Source organism: Thermoascus crustaceus, assembly GCF_041956765.1.
Source record: "Thermoascus crustaceus strain CBS 181.67 unplaced genomic scaffold VTN00scaffold_5, whole genome shotgun sequence".
Taxonomy (NCBI): domain Eukaryota; kingdom Fungi; phylum Ascomycota; class Eurotiomycetes; order Eurotiales; family Thermoascaceae; genus Thermoascus; species Thermoascus crustaceus.
Window position 1 is genome coordinate 80,816 of NW_027192531.1, and position 23,649 is coordinate 104,464.

The 23,649-nt window shown below is 49.6% G+C and overlaps 6 protein-coding genes across 6 annotated transcripts; 3 read left to right on the forward strand and 3 right to left on the reverse strand.

Moving 5' to 3' along the window:
* Positions 1-660: 660 nt before the first annotated feature.
* On the reverse strand, positions 661-2,856 carry VTN00DRAFT_7623 (uncharacterized protein; the record flags this gene model as incomplete). The annotated part of the gene is made up of 2 exons (XM_069434387.1): positions 661-2,452; positions 2,621-2,856. 2 exons carry the CDS (start codon positions 2,854-2,856, stop codon positions 661-663), a joined length of 2,028 nt encoding a protein of 675 aa, XP_069285889.1.
* A 1,044-nt stretch (positions 2,857-3,900) lies between these two features.
* On the reverse strand, positions 3,901-4,696 carry VTN00DRAFT_7624 (uncharacterized protein; the record flags this gene model as incomplete). The annotated part of the gene is made up of 3 exons (XM_069434388.1): positions 3,901-4,168; positions 4,222-4,628; positions 4,688-4,696. 3 exons carry the CDS (start codon positions 4,694-4,696, stop codon positions 3,901-3,903), a joined length of 684 nt encoding a protein of 227 aa, XP_069285890.1.
* A 737-nt stretch (positions 4,697-5,433) lies between these two features.
* On the forward strand, positions 5,434-7,275 carry VTN00DRAFT_7625 (uncharacterized protein; the record flags this gene model as incomplete). The annotated part of the gene is made up of 5 exons (XM_069434389.1): positions 5,434-5,461; positions 5,547-5,673; positions 5,749-6,983; positions 7,048-7,121; positions 7,189-7,275. The coding sequence occupies 5 exons, from the start codon at positions 5,434-5,436 to the stop codon at positions 7,273-7,275; spliced, it is 1,551 nt and encodes a 516-aa protein (XP_069285891.1).
* Positions 7,276-15,362: 8,087 nt separating this feature from the next.
* VTN00DRAFT_7626 (uncharacterized protein) lies at positions 15,363-15,881 on the reverse strand (the record flags this gene model as incomplete). The annotated part of the gene is made up of 2 exons (XM_069434390.1): positions 15,363-15,780; positions 15,850-15,881. 2 exons carry the CDS (start codon positions 15,879-15,881, stop codon positions 15,363-15,365), a joined length of 450 nt encoding a protein of 149 aa, XP_069285892.1.
* A 2,691-nt stretch (positions 15,882-18,572) lies between these two features.
* VTN00DRAFT_7627 (uncharacterized protein) lies at positions 18,573-19,977 on the forward strand (the record flags this gene model as incomplete). Its single annotated transcript, XM_069434391.1, has 2 exons — positions 18,573-18,777; positions 18,902-19,977. The coding sequence occupies 2 exons, from the start codon at positions 18,573-18,575 to the stop codon at positions 19,975-19,977; spliced, it is 1,281 nt and encodes a 426-aa protein (XP_069285893.1).
* Positions 19,978-21,158: 1,181 nt separating this feature from the next.
* On the forward strand, positions 21,159-23,068 carry VTN00DRAFT_7628 (uncharacterized protein; the record flags this gene model as incomplete). Its single annotated transcript, XM_069434392.1, has 5 exons — positions 21,159-21,276; positions 21,349-22,022; positions 22,077-22,159; positions 22,211-22,622; positions 22,697-23,068. 5 exons carry the CDS (start codon positions 21,159-21,161, stop codon positions 23,066-23,068), a joined length of 1,659 nt encoding a protein of 552 aa, XP_069285894.1.
* Positions 23,069-23,649: the final 581 nt, after the last annotated feature.

Consider the following 23,649-nt stretch of genomic DNA (forward strand, 5'->3'; position numbering starts at 1 on the left):
CTAGGCACCCGAAACTCCACACCCCGTCCTGTTCCGGTGTCCCGGCGACGGTTTCAATTCAACTACCAGCGCCCATTTGGAAAAGTGGACTTCAAGGAAGTGCACACTAATTGAAACAACGCCCAAGACATGCAGCCAGTAAAAGAAAAAAAAACACCACTGTCCTGTATCGACTGTTGGTGTAACATGGAAAGAGATGAAATCTTTGGTGATAACACAGCAAAGAGAAAAGCGAAGGGGGAATAAGGAGAATCGATATGTCTCTAATTGAGGCGAGAGCATCATTTGAAACCGACGTAAAAGGTCGGAGTGGACAGAGCCGGGGAATCAGCACGATGAGCAAACCGCTAGGAACACAACTTGGGCCATGGTACATCGTGACGTATCGTTACGCCGGGGTAGGGCGTTAAGAGACAGGGATAACTGTGTGGAAATTCCAGGTGCGTGGTGAAATCATCGACCATTAGCAAGAAAGAAAATGGGAAACAAAAAGAGCAAGCACTCTTAGTGGAAAGATGATGGAAGTCTTGGAAAACCTGGGGCAAAGATAAGAGTCGAGATCATGTACCACCGGTTGGAATGAACAAGGCGTGTCAGCATCGCCGTTGAGTGACGAGAGGAGCTTCCCCTTCCTGTTCACACAAATTGCCCCTCATCACGCTAATAGGTTGCCTGTCTTAGTTGGAAATCAGGCAGGTAGTCGAACCAGTCTGTATCAGGATTGTATCGGTACGCCTTGAAGTCGACTCCGTACGGCTTGGGTTCGAGCATGTAGAGAACGCCAAGCGGCACGTCGAGGTCTGCAACCTCATCACGCTTTAGCCCGCGGAAGTATGCGAGGAGGACCCGAGCCACAGATCGGTGGCTCACGAGGAGTACATGATCCGTCATGCGCTCAACTTCAATGATGACAGCGCGGAGACGGTTGATGATATCAAGGTATCCTTCTCCACCCGGTCCGGGATAGCGGTAGTGTAATTTCTCCCTCTTGCGGTGGGCATACTCTTCAGGGTAACGCTCGCGGATCTCGTCATATGTCATGCCTTCCATCCTTCCAGCATGAAGCTCGTCCAGCATCTTCATCTGTTTCACATCGTACTCATCTTCGTTGAAGTATTGGACGGTCTGAATGGAGCGAACCATCATCGATGACCAAACACAGAAATTACGTGGTCGGTCCTGTGGACCATACGAGGGGTTCGGGGGCGTGCTGTCACCCGGACGTGGTGGGAAGTGCTTCGACATCGCCTTCTGGCGCTGGTACAATTCCCACTGCCGCCGTTGGTGGTCGATAAACTTGGCAAGCGCCTTGGCGTATCGATGTCCGTTCTCGCTCAGCTCTGAGTCTCCTCCGATGCGACCCAAGCGGTCATCTATACTCTCACCATGTCTAGTAATCCAGATCTGACGCGGTGAAAGATTGAAGTTGAGGAGATAGTATACAACCTGCGACGAGAGGAACCCATTGGTCTGGTGAGAAACAACCTTGCGCCCTACATCAATCATCTGAATGTAAGGCATGTTGTTCTTCTCCTCATACTCCCCAAGGGGAACATATGACTTCTCGTAGAGGGCGACACGTTTCTTGAAGTCCTCCAGCGCCTTGGCAGGATCCTGGCCTTTGTAGTCCGGACCCGACAGCTTCAGGCGCATGTTAGCTTCAAGCAGGTCCTCGTCGACACAGCAACTCTCAAGGAAAAGCACACCCAGTTCAGGGCCCGCACGTTTCCGGATATGATCCATGATGGTCTTGCGACGTTCCAGAGTGCTGTTGGTGGCGTCAAGGATACCAACGCTTCCTCCCTGCTCGAGGATGTAGTCCAGAAGCTCGTCGAGAGTAGCCAAGGCGACCTGTTCCCGAAGCTGGACAGCACGCTGATTCTTCGGGTCAAAAAAGTTGGCGGACTGATCCATTGCCTCTGGTGAGCCTTCTCGCTCAATCTCGTGACCATTGGTAGCTGCCACGGCCGTAGACGCATTGCCGTTGGTCTCTGGAGCTTCCTTGCCGTTAACGAGGATCCGAGCTGGAACGAAAGGAGGCGGGAGCGCATCCTCGTGATCGCCAGTGGGATTCGAGGTGCCCCCGTTCATGCTCATTCGGCGGACAGAGTCGACCAGATCATTGTGGACAGAACTCTCCCTCCTGTCCTTGCCGTGATCAAGCTTCGCAGGAGAAGGGGAACCGCCAGCCGCAATGCGACGACGCTCTCCGACGTTAAATATCTTGGTATCATGTTGTAACCAATTCAAGTAACGGGCCATCTTCTTGGTGATGTAGCTCTTGCCCCGGGCGGGGAGGCCGACCATGACGATGACGAGCTTCGAGCCGACATCTCGCTGCGATATCCGACCGTCTGGTGAAACCTTGGACTTGGTGAGGCCAGGGATGTCGAGAGTGGTCGCGCGAACCCTGTTAGGTGTCGCAGATCCGGAGTTAGGCACGCGAGCGGATCTGAAAAACGCGTCAGCAGGAGACATAGCCACGAGCGATAGGGCTGAACAACAGGCCCGACAGGCTGGGAGACGACGTCCCCGCACGAGAGGAAGCGGGGCGGTTGAAACAGGGCCTTCGGGAGAAACAGGAGAAGGGGGGGTTTGGAGGGGAAGGGGGGCAACATACATTTGTGGAGAGCTCGGTGCGGTAGAAATCGGAGTGTCAGTTAGGGCAAACCCGACTCCATCCTTGGAGGGCTGCGCTGACGCCTTGTGGGCATCGGAATGCAGCTCATTCCCTAGCGCTCTCCCGACAACGGTCTTCGGGGGCATAAGACCAGCGTCTTTCCCGCCGTTAGGGATGCCGTTGGGCGGAGGGACACGGTGGTCTCGAGGAGGCTCGGGGGTCGAGGCACAACTCATGATGGCTGACCGGGCGATGTCTGAGTGCTGCGACATCCCCGCAGCAGCAGCAGGGATGTGACCTGGGGAAGAGGGATAACTGGCTCTCGCGGTTGACAGTATCACCAGACAGGCGCTTCTGACGCGACAAGAGAAGATGGAGAGGACAGTCTGCGAAGGGCCTTCAGGCTGCTGGGATTTGAAGAGTTCGGTGGTGGTTGTGGTTAAAGGGCGCGCGGGACGGAATGAGTCAAAGGCGGCGGGAGTCCCCCGTTCATTCGAGCGTCACTCGCACGCCTCCTTTCACTGCGGCCGCTGTCTCTTTGGCTGCCTTGCGACCTGGACCACTGGGTTGAAGCGGATTTGAATCTGGTTGCGAGCCGTACCTGTATGTCTCTGCTGGTTAAGGAACAGTAGTGGTTCAGGAGAGCTAGCCACTCGCGATCGTGCCACACAGGTCTAATGTACCTTGTATGGTTTGTTATTGTGGCAACGTCAGCAGGAGCTGAGTTGTGCTTGATGCCGATGAGATAGCACTGCAAAATATAACAGCCAGCTCATTCGAATGAAGCCGTTCACTGACTTCTGTCTTGTGCGATGAAGTCACTTCCAACTCAAGCCCCCCACTACTATGCCGTCAGGACTGTGGATCGCTCTAGTGGGTAACCTCTTTTCCAAGCTAGAAAACGGGAGACTCGAGTGGTTCACGTCACGGATGTTACCTAAAAGAGGAGTGCTTCAAACGCTTTAATGCCGGTGTCAAGACCGCCAGTTGAGGCAGCTGTTGGATATCTCCGGCTGTAGGCGGATAGATGCCGACAGAGCCGTACTTTGGCCACAGTAGATGAGGGGACGAACCAGGAGGATGATTCTCACACGTTCTTCATCATTCCCTTTTTTAGCAGCTTGGCTAAAGCAAGGGCAGACGTGAGCAGTCAACTACAGAGCAGAATGTAGGTACAGCTATCAGAATGAAGCCAACCGCCCGTTGCCACCTTTATATACAACTAGCTGGCGGAGTCTCTCAACCGCACCCCTTACAGCCTCTCCACTACACAAGACGATCTATCTGTAGAAAAAATGTTCTAGACCCTTGGTGTTCTGTACTATCAGGCCATCGACTGTAAGAGAGTCAAGAGCGCTCGACAGTCGCCGAGCTCTCCGTGCGACGTCCTCCGCCCTGTCTCGAACACGACCTGCTGTCCGAGGGTGGCAGTCTTGGCGGTCAGAGCCGTCATCCTCCGCCTCGAGTCGCAGGACGATACGCCTCGTCCGCTGCTCCCTTGCCTGAGATCGTCGCGACTGCTTGGCGGACTTTTCATAAGAATGCGCGCTTGGCTGTCGCGCAGATGTTATAAATCTGTGTCTCCCTGTGGACATGCCTACCTGTCTCGGCGGTCCAACGTCAAGGTCAGTCCGATTAGACATGCGTAGGCCCCGATACTCAGGACTGTGAGCACAACAACCGCATTCCCACTGGTGCGGAACTTGCTGCGATGAAGGCCATCCTCGCCGATCTCCGAGAAGAACTGGCGGTTACCCTGCTGGCGGCGGAAGAGGCCGATGATCAGCACCCCGGTGCCGTAGACGGCGAACAGTGCTCCGATGCTGTAGAACTCGGACGTAAAGATCTTGAGGATGATGAGGGCGAAGGAGAATTGCGAAAGCGCCGTGCGGATGTAGGCGCCTTCGAAAGTCCGCTGGGCAGCGCGCACCTCAACGATCTCGTCCTGGGTCAGGGTGACGGAGCGGGCGCGATGCATGCGCAGGCGATACCTGTCAGCGGCACGACGCTGGAGGATGTCAGCAATTGTCAGAGCAACGTGAGGAAGGGGATGCTGAGAGTGCGCACCTCGAACATGGTGAACGCTGGCCCCCGATGTCGAATAGGACGGGGTGGAAGTAGGAGCCGTCTGACAGAGAGCTCACGGAGTTCGGTTTCCGACCGCGGAGGCGACCATGGATGGGTCTTGAACACAGGCAACACCAGCAGGATCATCGATCGCCATGAGGACACAGCGTCTGTTCCAGGACTCTGCGGAATAATGGCGGTTGCATGATTTGCCGCCCTACGGCCCTCGAATCCCCGCGCTGGCTGGACGGACCTTGCTGCCCCGTGCTCTGTAAATTATTCTGTATCCTGTACGTCTTGCTCTGTTAAGAAGTTGTACTGTCCAACTGAAGGATCTCTTCGGCTTTCTGCAGTCGACAGCTCCCAGAAGCCGCCCTAGACGAGCAGCGTCGCCTCTTCCTGCGATCTCCCGGCCTACTATCGTCATCTCGCCCGAGACCCCAGACGGGACCAGCTGCGCTTCCCCGCCCGATACGCCCCGACCTCTCATGGACGAGATCCCGCGCCTCTCGATGGTGGAGAAATCTCGCCCGTTCCCCAGCTGCCGCCGTCGGCTATAGCTGTCGTTCAATCACCGCCTCTGGCCTAATCGGCGTACTGCCGATTGCTGCTGTCAATGGGAATCGCATCCCGGCAACGCTTTCTTCGACAATTCCCTTTCTCTGTCTCTTCCTCTTTTTCCTTCCTTTCCCTCGTACCTATCTCTCCCGACCGCTGCAATAATTGCCATACGGCGCCGTGTGAAAATGGCAAAGACATTCGACGCGGCAGAAGGTAGGTGGTACAGCTCTCTCTCTTCGCATCACCATCGTTTGATCGCTCAATTTGCTCCATAAGATGTACTGAAGTTGGGACGCAGTCGCCAAGCACAACACCCCGGAAAGCTGCTGGGTTATATTATATGGAAAGGTCTACGATGTGAGAGCTCCAATTGCCCTTAACTCCCTTGCAGCACTCTTTGTTGCCGAGAATCGTACATCGCACATGTAGGCCAAGAGAGTATAATACTGGTGCTAAGAATCACCGCGATGTGACATGCAGGTTACCGACTTTCTTCCCAGCCACCCTGGTGGCTCGAAGATCATCCTCAAGCTTTCTGGTAAAGATGCCACGGCAGAATACGATCCCATCCACCCGCCGGGTACGCTGGAGGAGAACCTTAAGCCCGAGGCCCTGCTAGGGACCGTCGACCCGGAGACGTTACCCAAGCATGAGGCCGAGAAGACGCAGCCAGAGGAGAAGAAGGAAGGCCCGCCACCTATGCACACGCTCCTTAATATGGACGAGATCGAAGCGGTGGCTACGAAACAGATCAGCAGGAAGGCGTGGGCTTATTACTACTCCGCATCCGATGATCTCGCAACAAAACACTTCAATACCCAAGTGTACCGCTCGATCTTGTTGCGACCCCGGGTATTCATAGACTGTTCGAGATGCGACCTGACCACTACATTGCTGGGATACAAGCTAGGGATTCCCATATACGTCTCGCCCGCTGCCATGGCCCGCCTCGGTAACCCTGCTGGTGAGGCCGGTATCGCAGAGGCATGTCGTAGCTTCGGTGCCATGCAGCTTATCTCCAACAATGCATCGATGTCGCCGGAGCAGATTGTCAAAGATGCCGCCCCGGACCAGGTGTTTGGGTGGCAGCTATACGTCCAGATCGACCGCAAGAAGAGCGAAGCGATGCTGGCGCGCATCAACAAGCTCAAGGCGATCAAGTGCGTCGTCCTGACCCTTGACGCTCCGGTCCCAGGGAAGAGAGAGGACGACGAGCGGAGCACTAATGTCGCAGAGTCGCTGCCTGTTACCAGCACTGTCAAGGCGGCTGAACGTTCAACTGATGGTACACCCGATCTTGGTAATCTTGGTACTGGTGGCGGCGGTGTTGGCCAGCAGCTGTTTGCGGGCACAGACCCGTCGTTGACCTGGAACGATACCCTGAAATGGCTGGCTAAGCACACAGATCTGCCGATCATCCTCAAGGGCCTGCAGACGCACGAGGATGCATACATCGCCTCCTTGCGCGCGCCTCAGGTGAAGGGCATCATCCTCTCCAATCACGGTGGGCGCGCCCTTGACACAGCGCCGCCGGCCGTGCACACCTTGCTGGAGATCAGGAAGTACTGCCCAGAGGTCTTTGACAAGCTCGAAGTGTGGGTGGACGGTGGTATCAGGCGTGGCACAGACGTCGTGAAGGCGCTGTGCCTGGGCGCGAAGGCCGTAGGCGTCGGCAGACCCGCTCTGTGGGGTCTGGCCGCTGGCGGAGTCGAGGGTGTCAAGAGGACTCTACAGAGTATGCTGGCTTGTGAAATCGCAGAGGTTGTGCTACATATAGATACTGACATCATTTCCTTCAGTTCTGTCCGACGAAACCAAGACCTGCATGCGCCTCCTTGGTGTCGAGAAGGTCGAGGATCTTGGCATGCAACATGTACGTCTTATCTAGCTCCTATCAAGTGCCGTTTTCGCCGTCCATGCTAATCTGTCGTGACCAACAGATCAATACGCGTATCGTCGAGCAGCAGATATTCGACGGACCATCTGGACTCGAGGACATCCGACCGTCGCTCAAAGCGAAGATATAGATATGACAGGTATGGTATACGTAGACATGATAGAGTTAAGAAAATTACCCAAGTTTTGGTTTAACATATTTCAAATTGGTACGACGTTGGATATATTGTTCACGTTAATCGCAGCGCACTGCGTCTATGAGACTCGGAACATCCATGGAGTACACAATTAGATTTCTCACCTACAGTACTTCCTACATGGTAAACACATCATACTTTCCCTTGGAAGAAAAGGCGCATATTGTTCTTTTCCCTAGGTAGAGATCGATCAACAAACACACGGCCTTCCAGACTGTGTAGTAGTCGGGGAAATACAAATTTAGCATCTTAACTGACTTGGCAAAAGAGCCGTCCGGACCAATATCATGCATTGATCCTAAAACAAGTCAAGACAAGAATAGATCAGCATCGGCTAATTTAGCTACTGCATACTCGGACATTGTTGCATAATCTATCGTTGAGTTAAAAATAGAAAAGATGCCCTGGCTTAGTCATCAAATAGGAGAGCATCACCACCGGACTCGGAGTTAAGGCGGTTCAAAGAAGTCCGCGTAGCACGGTGTTTTGGTCCGTCCATGTACCTAAGAATAATGAGGTTGTCTCGGTGCCACGTAGTTACCTAGCCAGTATGGAAATCGCATGCTTCATCAAATAGCAGAGAATACCTTCTTCTGTGCCCCAGAAGCGGCATCTCAAGAGACCTATTATTTTCCGCTGCAAGTGATTCTCTTGAGCCTTCTGAAAAAGGAACTTGCAAATCTGCTGTTGATTGCTGTGGACTTGGTCAATTGCAACAAAGTCTTTTTTGGGTAGGAGATATTATTTAAAATGCTACTCTGAGAAAGTTTTCTTTGTCAACATCTAGATAGCTTGGCTATTACAGGAAATATTCCCAAAAGTTACTATTCCTCTCTTACAGATAATGGCCCCAAAGCTAGTTTGCTCTCTGGAATCCCCTGGATATGCAATCACTGTGCCATCAAGTTACTAACTGTGCTCAGCAGAAACTGACTGTCACCATCTAGATGTCACGGCAATAAGCAAACTGGGAGTGGTGAAAACAAGACAGCTTATAGGGGCAGTGAGAAAGGAGATGATGAATCAATCTTACGAAGGAATTCACATTCTGGTTCCCCCACACAGTTAGACTATAAGATTTCTCTCTCTTTTTTTTTTCTTGTAGGTCATGTTCTCTTCTTGTATTCTTTACTTCTTTCTCACCAGTCTGTCCTTCTATCTATAACTATCGCCATCATTCTTCTTCCGTCATCTTTCTCTTTATATAGATCACATATCTAGCCTAGGGGAATGAAATTATCCCAATAGAGAGAGCTAGTTAGATAATCTTTGACATACTGGGATTGATTCTGAAAGACGGTCATGACAGAAGAAACTATATCTATTGCAGCCCTACTGGGACAGCCCGTTGAAAATTCGACAGATGACATTTCTTGCTATATTCCGCGGGCACATACCGGAGTACATAATTTAAATCAAAAGAGACCACGAGCCAAGTGCACTGTTTTCGCGAGTTGAATCCAAAACATTGAATAGTATCGGCGCGATATTCTATACATCTCTTGTGGAGCGAAGCTGATATTGGTCGTATGGTTTCTTTTCTTTTCCTTTCTCTCTTTACTGGGCTATATGTACTGTACCTGGGGTACCTATCCAGCATATCGGCCAGCCTATATGGGTGTTCTTTCTTTCAGCTCCGATACACAAGCAAGAGATTCAAGTCCAAGGAGAAGAAAGAGGAAGAACTACTCCAGACAGACAAAGAGGGACAGCTTCGCCGCTTCAGGAGCCCTCCCAGTGGCTGCCCTGTGGTGATGAGGGCATGTGAATCTAAACTGGGGTCATGAGAGCTCATGAGTTAAATTAGTAGTGAGGTACTGTGCCATCACCTGTTAGGACAGAGACACTGTCAGTACCTTTCCTTTTTCTTTCCATTCATTGCGCACAAGAAGAAAGAAGAAAAAGTAATGCTGTACATGTTCACTGCTGGCAGGCAAGCATCCAACACCTGAGCAGGAACAGGACAGGAGGCTGGATCTCCTATCCCTATATGCTTGCTATACTGTTGTTGCAAATGTTCGCTTTATTCATGCAGTTGTTTATATGGACAAGCTGGCACGCTAGTGCTTTATATTATACAAGGGAGAGATTACTCACCTGCCTAGGGATTGTTGTTATTGTCGTGCTGCACTGCGTGGCAAGCTACATCTCTGCTCCCGCGCTTCTCCAATTCTTTATTTAATTGTCAAAATTCCTCACTTCCTGTTACAACTCAAAGTGCACATCCTCCTTTCTCCTAGAAAAAAAGCTCCTCTTGAGCAGTTGATCCTGTACGGAACACAGTTCTGTCCTGCTTCTTCTAACTACTGGAACAGGATCTTTCCTTTCTCTCGTGCCATGTCTGGCTGTTTTGGGTCAGGGATATTTATTATTTACCAACAATGGCGAAGCTTTCCCTTTCTTCCTCGACGGTGGTGCCATTGCGATACTTCTTCCTTCGACTTCGCCAAAGCAGCGCGTTTGAGTTTGCCGCACAGCATTGCGGTCAGCATGAAGAAGAAAAAGCGTGCTTTTTCTTTTTCAGTTTCATGCACTATGCCTTCGAGTTCATAATATACTCTGCCTACCTGCGGTATTGCACGTCTAGTACTGCAAGTTTACGCTCTTCTTCGAAGCTGACCGTCTCACCGTTCTATTTAGAAAAATCCTGTTCTTGCAAACTACCATGCGGCGTAACTGCAATATCAAAATCATCGAGAGATGGCGCCGTTTAAAGATGACCCGATGACGAATCAAGTGACGTTTTGGTGTGGGCGACTCAAATCGTCCAGAGACTTACTGCCATGGATGTATCAGCTCGAGATGTATAACCTTCTCCTTAGAGTGTCAATGTAGATCGGAAGCGGTGCGCCGATGGAACGCTACAGTGACAGAGCGCTCATTCTGACTAGAGGCTAGCCTCCGAGGAAATTGACGTTCAGCATGGCTGGGCGGACACACAAGACAGTCATAGTCACGATCAGACGGACGTTTTACCTTCAGAAATCCTAGTTATCGCTGGACAAGGAATCCAAGCAACAACAAATACCTGGCTACCAGAACATACCATGCGAGAAGACGCCGGTTCCATGTTGCCTTTGGATTTATAAGGAATGTGGAAGGACCCGTTTCCTTCGAAGAAGATCAACAACTGCCTTTTCTGCAACGTGTCTAAAGAATGTGGACGAGGACAACGTTGTACGCTGTTTGATTATAAGCCATTGCTTGATTTAGGTAGATATCTCCTTCACCTTGATCCAGTGCACTATAACTGAGCTAACTGGAATCTCTTACATAGGTACACCTCAAAAGGTCACAGAAACTAGGCTACGAAAGCATGACCACTGTGAGAAACAGATTCTGTGTGCTTCATAAGTACCGTCCGAAGCTGAAAAAAAAAAAAAAAAAAAAAAAAAAACTAAACGCGTTCAAGGCCACTTCTGAAGAAAATAGTGAAACCCGGAGATACAGATAACAGGTCCATTATAAATACAAAACACATCCAGTCCCGAGTCCGAGTCTCTTAGAACCCAACCCGCCCTTCCATTTTTCGCTCTTATACGCTTTCTCCTTCATTCCTGCCAGCTGAAGAGGACTCGCTGCCCAGGAGCTGATCTCGTCAATCTATATCTGTCGTCAATGATACTGGCACTACAACTGAAATCCGACTCTTGAAGACTGAAACAAGACATCTATCTATCCTTCCTGTTCGCAGAAGTAACTGCCCTCCGGGTACTCAAGAAGGAGGAGAAAGCATTGAAAGTTAACGTCTCACGAGAACTGAGCGGATTTATCTCATGAGCGACTCTTATACAACAGAAGCGTCAGACATGAAGCCAAATACTACGTCGACAGGACTGAAGATGGTCTCCTCTATCCTGGATTGTCTAAAACGCTGCAAAACTGGAACATGTTACTACAAAAGCAAACTCCCAAAATTGTAACAATCTGCAGACAATACGAAGCCCAATGCAATGAACTAAAAGCGCCTACTGCAGAAAAGTTACAATGTCCAGGCAAGTCAAAGATATATCTCATGAAGATGCACAATGATTTAACTGCAGCAAACGCTCTGTAGCAGCAATGTTGGTGTCCAATGTATCTGCAACATACGACCGCTTCGATAATGAATCTACGTCCAGATATTCTAAATATACGAGCAGATGCAGGAGATTGTCTTTCTTCAGCTCGTTTGACGGAAAAGGATCGAACATTGCTACACTCTACCTTGCTATCTCTCTTCAGGCGCGCTATGCCACTAGAATCCGAACTCACAGGCAAAGTACTCGTTCGTCAGCCCTGAAACTCTCATATTTCCCTATCGATCTCATAATCCTTCCGTCTCCCAAAATCGGTGCGTTGAAACATCTCCCTTTCCGTTGTCTTTCTGTTTGTGAAACTCAACTTGACATTTCTTCCCATTCTTTGTTATCTCTGTCAACCGAAAAGGACAATCTCATGATTGGATTATATTAGCATATATTTTTCATTGAATACGACCGGCGCTTCGTTAGCTCTCCTCTGCGCCTTTTTTAGCATACGGGAATCCGTTATATGCCTGGCAAGATACCCGCTCTTTCACAGAGGCTATGGAGATCAACGTCGACTTCAAGGTCACCGTTCCCATTCGCGAAAGGTTCTAGGCGGAAAACAGCTCGTTCAAAGGAGCAGTCTCCGACAACGACAAATTCTCTGTCGTCAGACTTCAGAAGGGGGGCGGGGGCAATTTCATACTAAAAAAGCATATTTTAAACAGCAGATGAACTATTATAGGGGTCTTGTGGCAGAGCCAGTTGCGGGTAACGGCAATCTGGGGGAAGGGAGTTGATCATTGATCAGGAGGTACTTGCTGATGAAGTTGAGGATACCGACCCTGAGCTTGAATAGTCTTCCTAGATGGCGTGGAAAAGATCACAAACAATCGACTTCCACTTCATACCTGTGGAAATCTAGAATTTGTTGTTTATGAGACAAAGGTTCTGAGCAGTGTGCGGCATTCAAGCAGGGAGGCATAAAAGGAGATTCTCAGAATCTAGGAAGAGATCTACTACGGGTTTTGTTTCAGAGCAAATATTCACCAGAGAGGAGAGTGTCTCCAACTAGTTCTTCACCTTGTGCCTGGAGAAAGCTGATGCGGATCTAGAGCGGGCTATCTGCGCATGTTAGACTAAGCCCTCTGTACCTTGGCAATGTCTATAAAACGTTTGCAGCTTCAATCAACTATCCTTGACTCATCTTCACAATGGCACTGTGTCCAATGTCAGAAAGCCCATTTGGACGAGTGACCAGGCCATGCGGTAGTTATATAAGAGGCTTTCTCTGACTAATGCAAATATATCAACGTAAAACTATGACATGCCAGCATATGTGGGCCCTAAAATCCAGAGTTCAATATAAACACATGGATCGAGGGCAGTACATTATTAAAGTTCAACAAATAACTCGATGGAAGGCATTGGACGAAGACTCCGATCGGGATCCTCCGTGAGGATTGTCGTGAGGCGAACCGAACCGCGACTGGCACAACATGATAAGCCCTTACATGGCCGAAGAAAAGAGTTTATTCCTGGATAATTGTGTTACATTCACGAAGAGGGAAGGGATATTCATCTAGGTCCAATTTAAGTGGGTGCTAGGATCGAAGTACATGTACTTTGTGGAACAAGAACTTTCATTGCAGTGCCAAATCATCTCATATCAAGCACCGCCTATCAAGGATGGTATAAACTAAGGAAAACCAAGCTGAGGGTACAGCGGCCAAGGAAGACAACGAGAACATGAGGAATCTATTCCTGAGATCTAAGACGTACATCAAGAAAAAGCAAAACTATATAGAAAGCAAATTAAGTATGTCCAAATGCTGCCCAGTGTAGCGGTGTTCGTCCATCTTTTCTGTCCCTTGCAAGGATATCGGCTCCTTTCTTCAGCAGCAATTCCACAATCACCTCAAACCCCTGGCTCGAGGCTATTAACAGTGGCGTGTGACCACTGTTGTCTCCAGAGTCTGGATCGACGCCGCCATTCGCCAACAATAGCCTGACTATCGCTTCGTGTCCTTCCGCTACTGCCCAGGATAGCGGTGTGCAGCCCTTGTTGTCCTTGGAGTTTGGATCAATGCCATCCGTCGCCAAGAGTAGCTTCACTACCGCCTCGTGCCCTCTTGCTGCTGCCCAGGACAGCGGCATCCGTCCATTAGCATCCTTGGAATTGACCTGATCGTTACAAAGCGAATACAACCGGTCTCCGAGAGAAATCAGAAATGACGAGCGGTGCAAACATGCACTCAAAAGCCAAAAAGAGCAAGATTGTGGAGAAAATTGTCACATGCCACAGTTGTGCCTTAACAGCACTTGTCAGGCCATGTCTGCAACTGGCATGTAACAGGGTTGTCTTTGGAGTGGGCCATAACAGAAAAAGCTCAGTCTCCCGATAGATTTCAACCCAAGAGCTAAATATTCGACTCTCGGGCCATTTGAAGGAAGTCAATATATCTTCTTGGGATATTTTCATCTTCTCAGCCTCCTCTGCATGTAGTAGCCACCCATCTATGCCATAGTACAAGAACGGAGACGTACGTAGCCTTTGGAAAACGTCAATCCATTAAGACGTATCGCAGGCAAGCTTTTAACAAGCGAAAATGTGCCTGGCCAATGGCGATGTCGCCAGACTGTAAGGAGCTATCCAGAATTTGAAATCCCTCATCAACAAAATAGTCCTTGACCGACTGGTGAATAAGCTGTACCCAGGACGCTCGCCCGTATATTTTCATCTCTGCAAGACCTCCAGAAAGACTCCTCAGACGCCTTTTCATTTCCTCATCATCTTTTATAGAGTGTGGTGAACTCAAGCATGCCGCCAGCGATGAACGATGAGTATTTGTGCTCATGTTTATCGCTTCGCGAAGCTCTGGTACAGAGAAATGCGTGCGTGCAAAACATAGCCACTAAAAAAAGTTGCAGACTTTTCGAACGGTCATCCTCGAACCTGGTATTGGCGAGATTATAAAGTATTTTTTTTTTGAAGATACCGCTCAGATCGCTAGGTATCACTCGTAACGATTCTCGAATCAAGTCCAGACTCCGACAGTTGGCATGCTGCTCAAGGACGTCGGGCAGGACGAGATCAACCCACAAGAAGATGCCAGAGGACCGATCAGCTATCTCATTTTCCAGAGCCTTCCGCTCAACTTTATCTTCAAATGAAGAAAGCTGACTCTGGATATATCTGCTGATATCTTCCCATTATTTTGATCGACACATATCTCGTAGATCTTACGCTTTCCTCCAAATTCTTGCAGCTTTTCAACTGCAAATGGATAATGTCGACAGGAGATGCAAAGGCTTAGCTGATATCTAGGCCGAGGCTCAGGAGAGGAAAATCTTCGTAACTCCTTAAGGAATCTCGCAAGGATATCCACTTGGTCGCATTCATCGACGGCGTCAATCATAATTTCGATTGGGCAAGTTTCCAGAACTTCAGAAGTGCAGCTTTTGAGGAGACCCTGCAGCTCGTTCTGATTCCAGTACCAACCTTTCCCTGGTTCTCCCATATTAGCATTTTTCTTTTGGAATCCTTCGACAATATCCGATAGATGGTCCGGACACTCGCTAAGCATTTGTTGTAAAAGGGCGCGATAACATCCAAGAGGCCTTCTTTGGAGCTCCTCTCCGCGGCAATGAAAGAAGAACGAAAGAAAAGCTTGTGTACTCAAGGATGGCAATTTTCAGCTTTGTGGAGCACACGTTTCAGCAATGTTGACTTCCCTGCCCCTGGTTTGCCAGTAATAAACAGCAAGCCATTGGGCTCAGACAGCCATTTTATGTATTCGTCATCCTCAAGGAGCCAAGAACATCTCCCTTCGGCAGCCTCCGATATCTCATTACGACGGTCCTTTCCGCAGACTTCAAGCGCTCCTGAACCGTGTCTCCAGTGGGTTTCCTGGTGGGCTCCGAAGCAACTGAAATTTGAGCAACTCAGCAAGAGTTTCATGCGAACTAAAACATGTGTCCTAATCTTGCTTAATGCTGATTCCTTACCAAGGTTTACCGTACCATTAATGGCCCCGAAAATGTATTGCGTGCCACTACGCTGGGTGTTTTGATACCCTGACGACCCAGGGCCGTAATGATCATGAGTGGGCGACTTCTCCCCCGGCGTGATTGCTTCGGACAGATCTTTATGGCTTCTTCCAACTGTCGAACTTGCTCTTGAGTCGCTGCTTCGATTGCGTGGTTCGCTGCTTTGATCGTGTGGTCTGCTGCCAACATCTGGACGTCCATCAAAATCCCTTTCATCAGAGCTTCTACCTGATTTTCTTTGCCAATCATGCGCAAAGCGGCAGAATAACGTTTTGTCCTCGAAGTAGTTGATTTCGGGGCAACTTCCTCGAATATCCTACTCAGTGTCTCAGCCTTACTCTTGCAAATTCCACCACGGACTTCATTTTCGAGGACTTTTCGTCTACACCGCATTCGTTTATATGATGCTGAGTAGGAGGATGTCGTGGACAAGCGGTAGCCTCAGAGCTACTTCGCGAAACTGTTCTGGAAGATCTCCGGCATCTTTGGCCTGCTCGTACAATTTCGAGATAAACTCGAAAGTCGCGATCACGCCACTGATTAACTTCGGCGCCTGACATCTTGGGGTCTCTGCGCAACTTAAGGGGACGGGGAGTACTAGATGTGAGGACATCGACCTGTGGGAAAACTGTTATGTCAATCTGAGATACTCCATGAAAATCGAGTGCCTACTAGCCTCAGCCCGCTAGGGATGAAGTCGTTTTGCAGACGTGGAATCGCAAGAGGCAGATAAGGATTAGATATGGAAAAGAAAGCAGAGAACTCGATCAGTGAACTGGGGCCCCGCAGCCATGCCATCTATCATAATGGCGCGTGCTTGCTCACGTCCATTGGCCTAGGAAAACTCAGGCCGACCCTGGATGGATTGGTTTGAAGTGGGCCGCACTAGATAGACTTCAAGCCGTACGAAGATATCTACTAGTAGAAAGACAGCATCTTAATTGGATCATGAGGTGATAAGACCGACAATGTTGCAGCTTTCTCTCGGTCCAAACGTCTGGAAAAAAGCAAACCGCTAGTTTCTGGGTGCTGTCATATAATTCGCCGACTTCACATGCGATATATGTACAACCAAATCGTCACCTGCACCTTGATCTCGAGCTCTCAATTGCTCGACCCAGATACACAGCCCTGGTCGCTGTTTCAGCGGAGCGCCATCTGTGCAATGCAAGTAATTGCCGCAACATCGAAAAGTTCCAACCTTGAAGCGCCAGGTATCTTTATTGACAGTGTTTCTATAGGCTAAAAAATAGTACTTCTAATACAGGTTTTCGAGTTCGTATCAAGTCAAGTACAAAATAAATGTAAGCAGATAGCTAGAACAGAGCGTATGTACAACCTAGGCATTATTCAATGCGCTAGAACGTGGAGAGGCTAACCGCTCAAATAAAGGAAATAATAGCGAAGAAAATGGTGAAGTCTTTCCAAGCAGGAACTAGAAAGTGCGTCTTGTACGGATAGTCAACGACTATCCATATACAATTTAAATACGGCCAGGCAGATAAGAATAGCAAAAAGCTCGCCTCTCCGTTCCTCAGCCGACCGTGTGTACTAAGGGGTCTACGGAAATCCCCGCCCTTTCTTTGCCGGACAGGGATTTTACCTGATTCTGAAAGCCGGCAGTCTCATCGGTTGTTGGCAGGTACTGATAATTATCTCACTCCCGCACCTTCTCCGAGGCCGAGGATCGAATTCAGGGCTTCGGGTCGAGTGAGGGAAGGTCAGCCGCTCATGCCTTTGCATTATTTTCCTGAGTTATGACTGAGGTAAAAGGTGATCCTAATATAACCCAGAAATGGGAGCGCACCGGGTCACCTTGGGGGCGGGCGGGAGTTGGGGGATGGGGCAAGAAGGGTCTAGCGGGTAACATGAGCAGAGGATTATATCACATGGATTCCTGTATAGTTAGTTTCTTGTATTATATAATAAGCATTTGTTACCTGGTGTTCAGTCGGAAGCTTAGAATATAACTCGAGAAGAGGATAAGGTGATCATGACATATAAGACACAAAGGCCACTGCATGCTGACCTGAGATAGGAACAAAAAGCCTCTGGCCATCTCCTTCTTCAGACATAGTTGAAGAAATTAATATTTAATCAAAAGGTAATTTTGGTGATATTTGTATACAATTATAATAAGTAAAAAAAAACATCAAACTATAACATGTTAATAAAAATTGCCAAAGTAATTGGAGGAAGTGTAAGAATAACTGGAAAAGGTAAAGATGTTATCTGGGCAGTTAATAAGAAAGAAACTGTTCAAGAAATTATAAAAATTTATGAGATAATGTGAGATTACCTAATAACGGCGACCTGTGTTTGCCTTCCATTGTCTGCTTCCTCTTTCAACTTTTCCTAGAACGTCGGACTGATATATACACCCATCTTGGTTATGGCCTTGTCACAGAAAATAACATAGTGCTACTACGAAACAATGAATCAGAAAATTGGCTTTAGGATTTAAAGATCAGCCTTCGTCATAGGTTTTCTAGACGCTGTACTTGATAAGAGCTATCGTAGCGCGGCGCAACGCAAAAACGGTAATTTTACGGGCGAAGCGTGGGGTGTCGGTGACAGATTGTATCGCCCGGTATCGCGTCTCAACTCCGGGACCTCGACCGCATCACCGACTCCGCAGAAGCAGCAAAGACGGCAGATGTATCAGTCGTCTCTCGTCTGAGAGACTGCCGAACAACGGGAATTTTATCCAGATTATCCTCTCCACTGTCTGGATGTCCTTCGTTTCCCTCCATCCCCCACCCTCCTACCTCTGTGGATGTGCCCCCGCGTCTTAACCTGCAGGATCGACGCTCGACACATCGGTTTCTGCCCGTCCATCTGCAGTACCGCCCCTCCCTGTTTGCCCCTCTTTCCCATCGCATATCCGAAGTCGAATCGGCTGCCTCCCTGTCTGTCAGTCTTTCTGGAGGCTCTCGAGGCGGTACGGGCTCGAGTTCGGCTTCCGGTTTGGAAGCTGGGACCGTGCCCCCTTCTGCTGAGCAAGTGTTCTCCGGATGCTTCAAAGCTACCTACCTAAATTAGCTTATGGGTGCATCGTTGTCTAGGACACCAAATTTGTCTCGAGTTCCCCGTGATAAAGCGGTCCTCCTTCCTAGACCCTCTCCACGACCTTTCCCAAAATCCTCCGATTATCCCTCCTCGATTCAAGACAACATGGATGAAACTTCACCCTCTCCCGGCCCCGGTTCGGCCGAGGCTTCACCTGTTCAGGGACCATCTTCTGCTGCGACTGCTGGAGTGAAGCGGAAAAAAGCTTCGGGCGGCAAATTCTATGCCGTCAAGGTCGGTTATCAACCTGGGGTATACTACAACTGGAACGATTGCTTGGCTCAGGTTACTGGCTACAAGGGTGCAGTTTGTATGTCATTCCCTATGTATATTGAAATATATACAGATATACGCTGTAATTCGATATATTCATTTATTATTTCGTCTTTCCTATCTAGGACCATCTCCCTGCTAACAAAATGATGCTCTCTCAGTTCAATCATTCCCTACCCTTGAAGAAGCAAATTCGTTCCTAACGGGTACTAAGCCACCGTCCGCTCCCGGGGAAACTCCCGCGGGAGCGGAACCCACACGGTTCTACGGTGTACAACGGGGCCGGGTACCGGGTGTGTATTCAGACTGGGCCAAGGCCCAAGAGCAAATACAAGGCTTCTCGCGGCCGAAATATAAGAAATTCTCCACAAGGGCAGAGGCGGAGGAGTTTGTGCGACAAGGGCAAGGGTCTACGTTGGATGCTACAAACGCCGCTACTACGAGCCTCCCTGGGGCTCCCGGTATGATGACAGAGAACCCTAAAGATGAGTTTGGTCTGGAGCTAGAACCGGGTACTGGGCCCCTGCCGCCTGGTGCAGAAGATGGATTTGATCCCAATGTGCTCCTCGAGCCTGCAACGGGCAATGTCGTCTATAAGACCAACGAGCAGAAGACCGCGACTAAAACGAGACCAACGGGACCACCGGGGATGTTAAATATCTATACAGACGGCAGCTCGTTGAAGAATGGCTCGAGGATAGCATCGGCAGGTGTTGGTGTTTACTTTGGCCCTGGGGATAGCAGGTATAGTATCCTCTGCCGCGTTTTTCTGGATTCTTCTGACACTCTCTATTTTATTCTCAGCAGGAATGTTTCCGAACCCCTCAAAGGCAACCGTCAAACAAATCAACGTGCTGAGTTAAGCGCTATCTTCCATGCTCTTGACATCGCTCCCCGTCACCGGGATGTGACGATCTTCACAGACAGCCGGTATGCCATTGACTGCGTGACGGTCTGGTTTGTCAAATGGCGGCGGAACAAATGGATGACGGCAGACCACAAGCCTGTCGAGAACAAAGATCTGATCGAGTCGATACTGGTCAAGATTGAGGAGCGGAACGAGCTCAAAGTCAAGACCCTCTTTGAGTGGGTCAAAGGACACAACCGAAACTACGGTAATGAGGAGGCCGATCGACTGGCAGTTAACGGGGCACGGAAGGGTGTTGAAGAGAAGAGCAAGGCACTTGCTGCTGGAGAGGATATCCCGGATGAGGCTCTGGATGATGACGAGCTGTGAGGGGTACAATTCTCCTCCGTGTCGGTCATGACGTTCCTTTCATCACATCTGGGTTTTCTTGTGTACCTTAATCATGAGATGGTCTACAGTCTCGATTGGATATGGCATAATTTTCGCTCTGGGAGGGGAACAGGTACGGTGTCTGGTTTGGGCGATCTGCTGATCTGTTGATATGGAGATATGAGTGGGTCAAGAGCGTGATTATTGATAGCCTTGGAGGGCTCCATGTGGATATTCGGGTACAAATTGCAATTGCCCCGAGGATCTGGGATGTGAGATACTTGGGCTCTCTGTAAAGTTCGTTCTGCGTATGCCGCTACTGAGACTAGATATCTCTGACTGTGGGGGCGGACGTCAAAGGCATCCACAGCTCAATCTGGCGGCTTGCGGGTGGAGGCGACATCAGGATGATGCGGTGTGCTGACTCTGTCCAGTGCCTTTCAGACAGGGCTGGACGTGCCTCCTTTTCAGGCATCTATCTCATCGTCTAGGATATCGTAGGACACCGACTGTATCTTCTTGGGGCGTTCTGGAAGCGCGCAGGGCCGTGGTTCCAGGCCGTTCCTGATCCGTCGCCCATCCGCAACTGCGGCCCGCGGGCTCGACGTCAGATCCACCGCCGGATCGCTAAGACGCCGGCTGTCTGTCCGAACGCCGCTCTTCTGTTCCTCTTCTCTCTGCATCATTCTCTGCTGTCTTCTCAGCACCATCTCTTCTCTGGATCCCAGAGTCGAAGACGCGGCCTGCGACTGTGGTCACTCTCGTGCGTACAGGACTGAGTGGACCTGGTCATCCCGGGTTCACTTTGAAAGAAAAACTGGCCCTCAAAGGCGTGGTCGTGCTTTTCTCCCCCTCTCCCATGATCACAAGGTTCTGTCTGCCAGGATTGAGCACTATGGTTGAATAACACTGGCTGGACACTCGGGTTTTTGCAAGCAAAGAGAAGACCTGATTTTTTTTACCCTACGAGCCGCCTATCTCGCGACTGTTTATGTTGCAACTACATCAGCAGAGCCCTGAGATCTCTGGACCTGCAATCTCAAAACTCCTGTTGAACCCCCTGGACGCTGTGTGCTTGGCTCCCAGTGCAAGCTTTTTTCGACTCTTTCTTGGCCACGTGCTTGAATTCCTGCGCTCCGCGAGTTAGGTTCTCGAGCCAAGAGGACAAGACTCTAGCCAAGATGCCGACGCTCTCGCTTGTCAACTTCAACGTTGTCTGCGCGACGTTGGGTGGGTTCATCACGCTCTTTGGGCTGGTGTCCTACCTCTTCAAAGAGAAATTCTACCTCTCGGAAGCTTGTCAGTGCAACCCTGTTAGCGATGTACCTGTTCCGCCATACGGACTATACCATGCTTACTAACGTGGAGCAGTGATTTCGATGCTGGCCGGCATCCTCTTTTCTCCACATGCTGCCAACTTTATCAAGCCTTTGGACTATGCTCTTGGCTCCCAGGAGAATCTGGAACTCATCACCCTTTACTTTACCAGATTGGTCTTGGGAGTCCAGCTGGTTCTTGCTGGCGTCCAGCTTCCCAGCCGCTATCTCCAGATAGAATGGAAGAGTCTTTCCCTCCTCCTAGGCCCTGGGATGGCTGCCATGTGGATGTGCAGCAGCCTCATCATCTGGGCAATGGTTCCCAATATGCAATTCCTACATGCTCTTGTCGTCGGTGCCTGTGTCACCCCTACTGACCCAGTGCTGTCCAACTCTATTGTCAAAGGCAAATTTGCAGACAAAAATGTCCCTCGTCCCCTTCAGAGGATTATTATTGCTGAATCAGGTGCCAATGATGGTCTTGGATACCCGTTCCTCTTTTTTGGCATTTATCTCCTCAAATATATAGGCATGGGTGGTGAGGGGACCACTGGAGGTGCCGGCAAAGCAATTGCCTTGTGGATTTATGAGACATGGTGCTACACTGTGATCCTGAGCGTCGTCTACGGGATCACTGTAGGCTGGCTTGCCCGCGAGTTGCTTCATTGGGCTGAGGAGAAAAAGTACATTGACAGAGAAAGCTTCCTCGTATTTGCGATTGCCCTTGCGGTAAGACCCATTCTCAATCTGCAAGAAGTGAACGTCATCACTGATAGTAGGTAGCTTTTCATCCTGGGTACATGCGGCCTGATAGGCACTGATGACCTTTTGGCCTGCTTTGTCGCAGGCAATGTCTTCACTCAGGAGTAAGCTTCCTGGAATCTTCTTAAGCTTTTCTCATTACTGACCTTGGGAAGCGACTGGTTCCGCCTCGAAACGATGGATGACTCGCTTCAACCTACTGTAGATATGCTTTTGAATCTTGCGATTTTCATGTGGTTTGGGGCCGTCTGCCCATGGGCGTCGTTTGTTCACAACGACATCATCCCGATCTACCGGCTCATCTTTCTGGGAATCCTTATCCTCCTTGTCCGTCGGATGCCCATTGTCTTCGCAATGCACAAGTACATCCATCAGATCGAGCAGCTCTCCCAGGCGGCCTTTGTCGGATTTTTCGGCCCTATTGGAGTCGGAGCTATCTTTTATCTCTCTGTCAGCCGGGAGTACCTGCGGGACAACGTGGTGGTTGAAGGCAAGCAACGCGAGGACGCAAAGAAAGTGGCAGACACCATTAATGTCGTCGTCTGGTTCCTAGTAATGTGCAGCATTGTGAGTTCCCACGACCATTACCATATCGATGAAGATCATACCAGTTTATACCAGTGGCTAACCCGGTTGTTCAGGTCGTCCACGGCCTTTCCGTTCCTCTTGGCAAGGCAGGATACCACATCCCACGCACCATCTCAAGCGCTCTCAGTACAAGCACCGCCCTAGAACCAGATCCTATCCCCATCCCAGGTGTGAGCACCACCCACAGCACCGCCACACAGAGACAGGACCAGCCCAATGGTCGTGGACGTAACCGTGGCGGCACTAGGGAGCCACCTCAAGCCGTGTTCCGGATCGGTCGGTCAGTGATCAGACCTAGGTCGCCTTCCAGCCAACCGCAGCTTGGAACCGGGCAACCCGGGGAGCCAGAGAGACCGGTAAACTTGGTCAATACTGAAGACCGGCTCAACACGGCGCCACCGCGTGACGACAGCCACGAAGTTTGATCGACGATGGTAGTCTTGAAAGTTATTTCGAGAAGACTTTCTAGGCTGCGGAGGTACATCGACCCTCATCTATCTCGACGATTCAATTTCTATCTGTCCATATTGCATCAATCTTTTCATATCCTAAGAGGAAAAGCTAAAGGTTACCCCCGGCTATTGCCATGTGGGGGAAGTTGGACAGGATCTTCTACTTCTATTGGAAATACATTGACCAGATATTCAAGCACATGCATACATAAAAAACACATAAACCATGCAAATCCCTTCCTTTCTGTTTTTACGTGACAAGATAGATAGATAGATTAGGTAGATAGATCGCACATGCACATTTTGAATTCAGTATCCAGCCTACAGTACTGTACTGTACATATTCCAGCAACTAGACGTGACGATAGTAATGGTGGTAGTTTCTTTTTAGTCCATCCAAGATTATCGGCAATCATTTATTCCGACTCGTTTCAAATTTATTTGCTAGTTAGCATGTACATTTACATACACCAAATAGAATCTCATCACGATCCAGAGCAGAAGTCGTAGAATAGGAGCCAAACATCAGCATAGGGTATTTAAAAAAAATACCG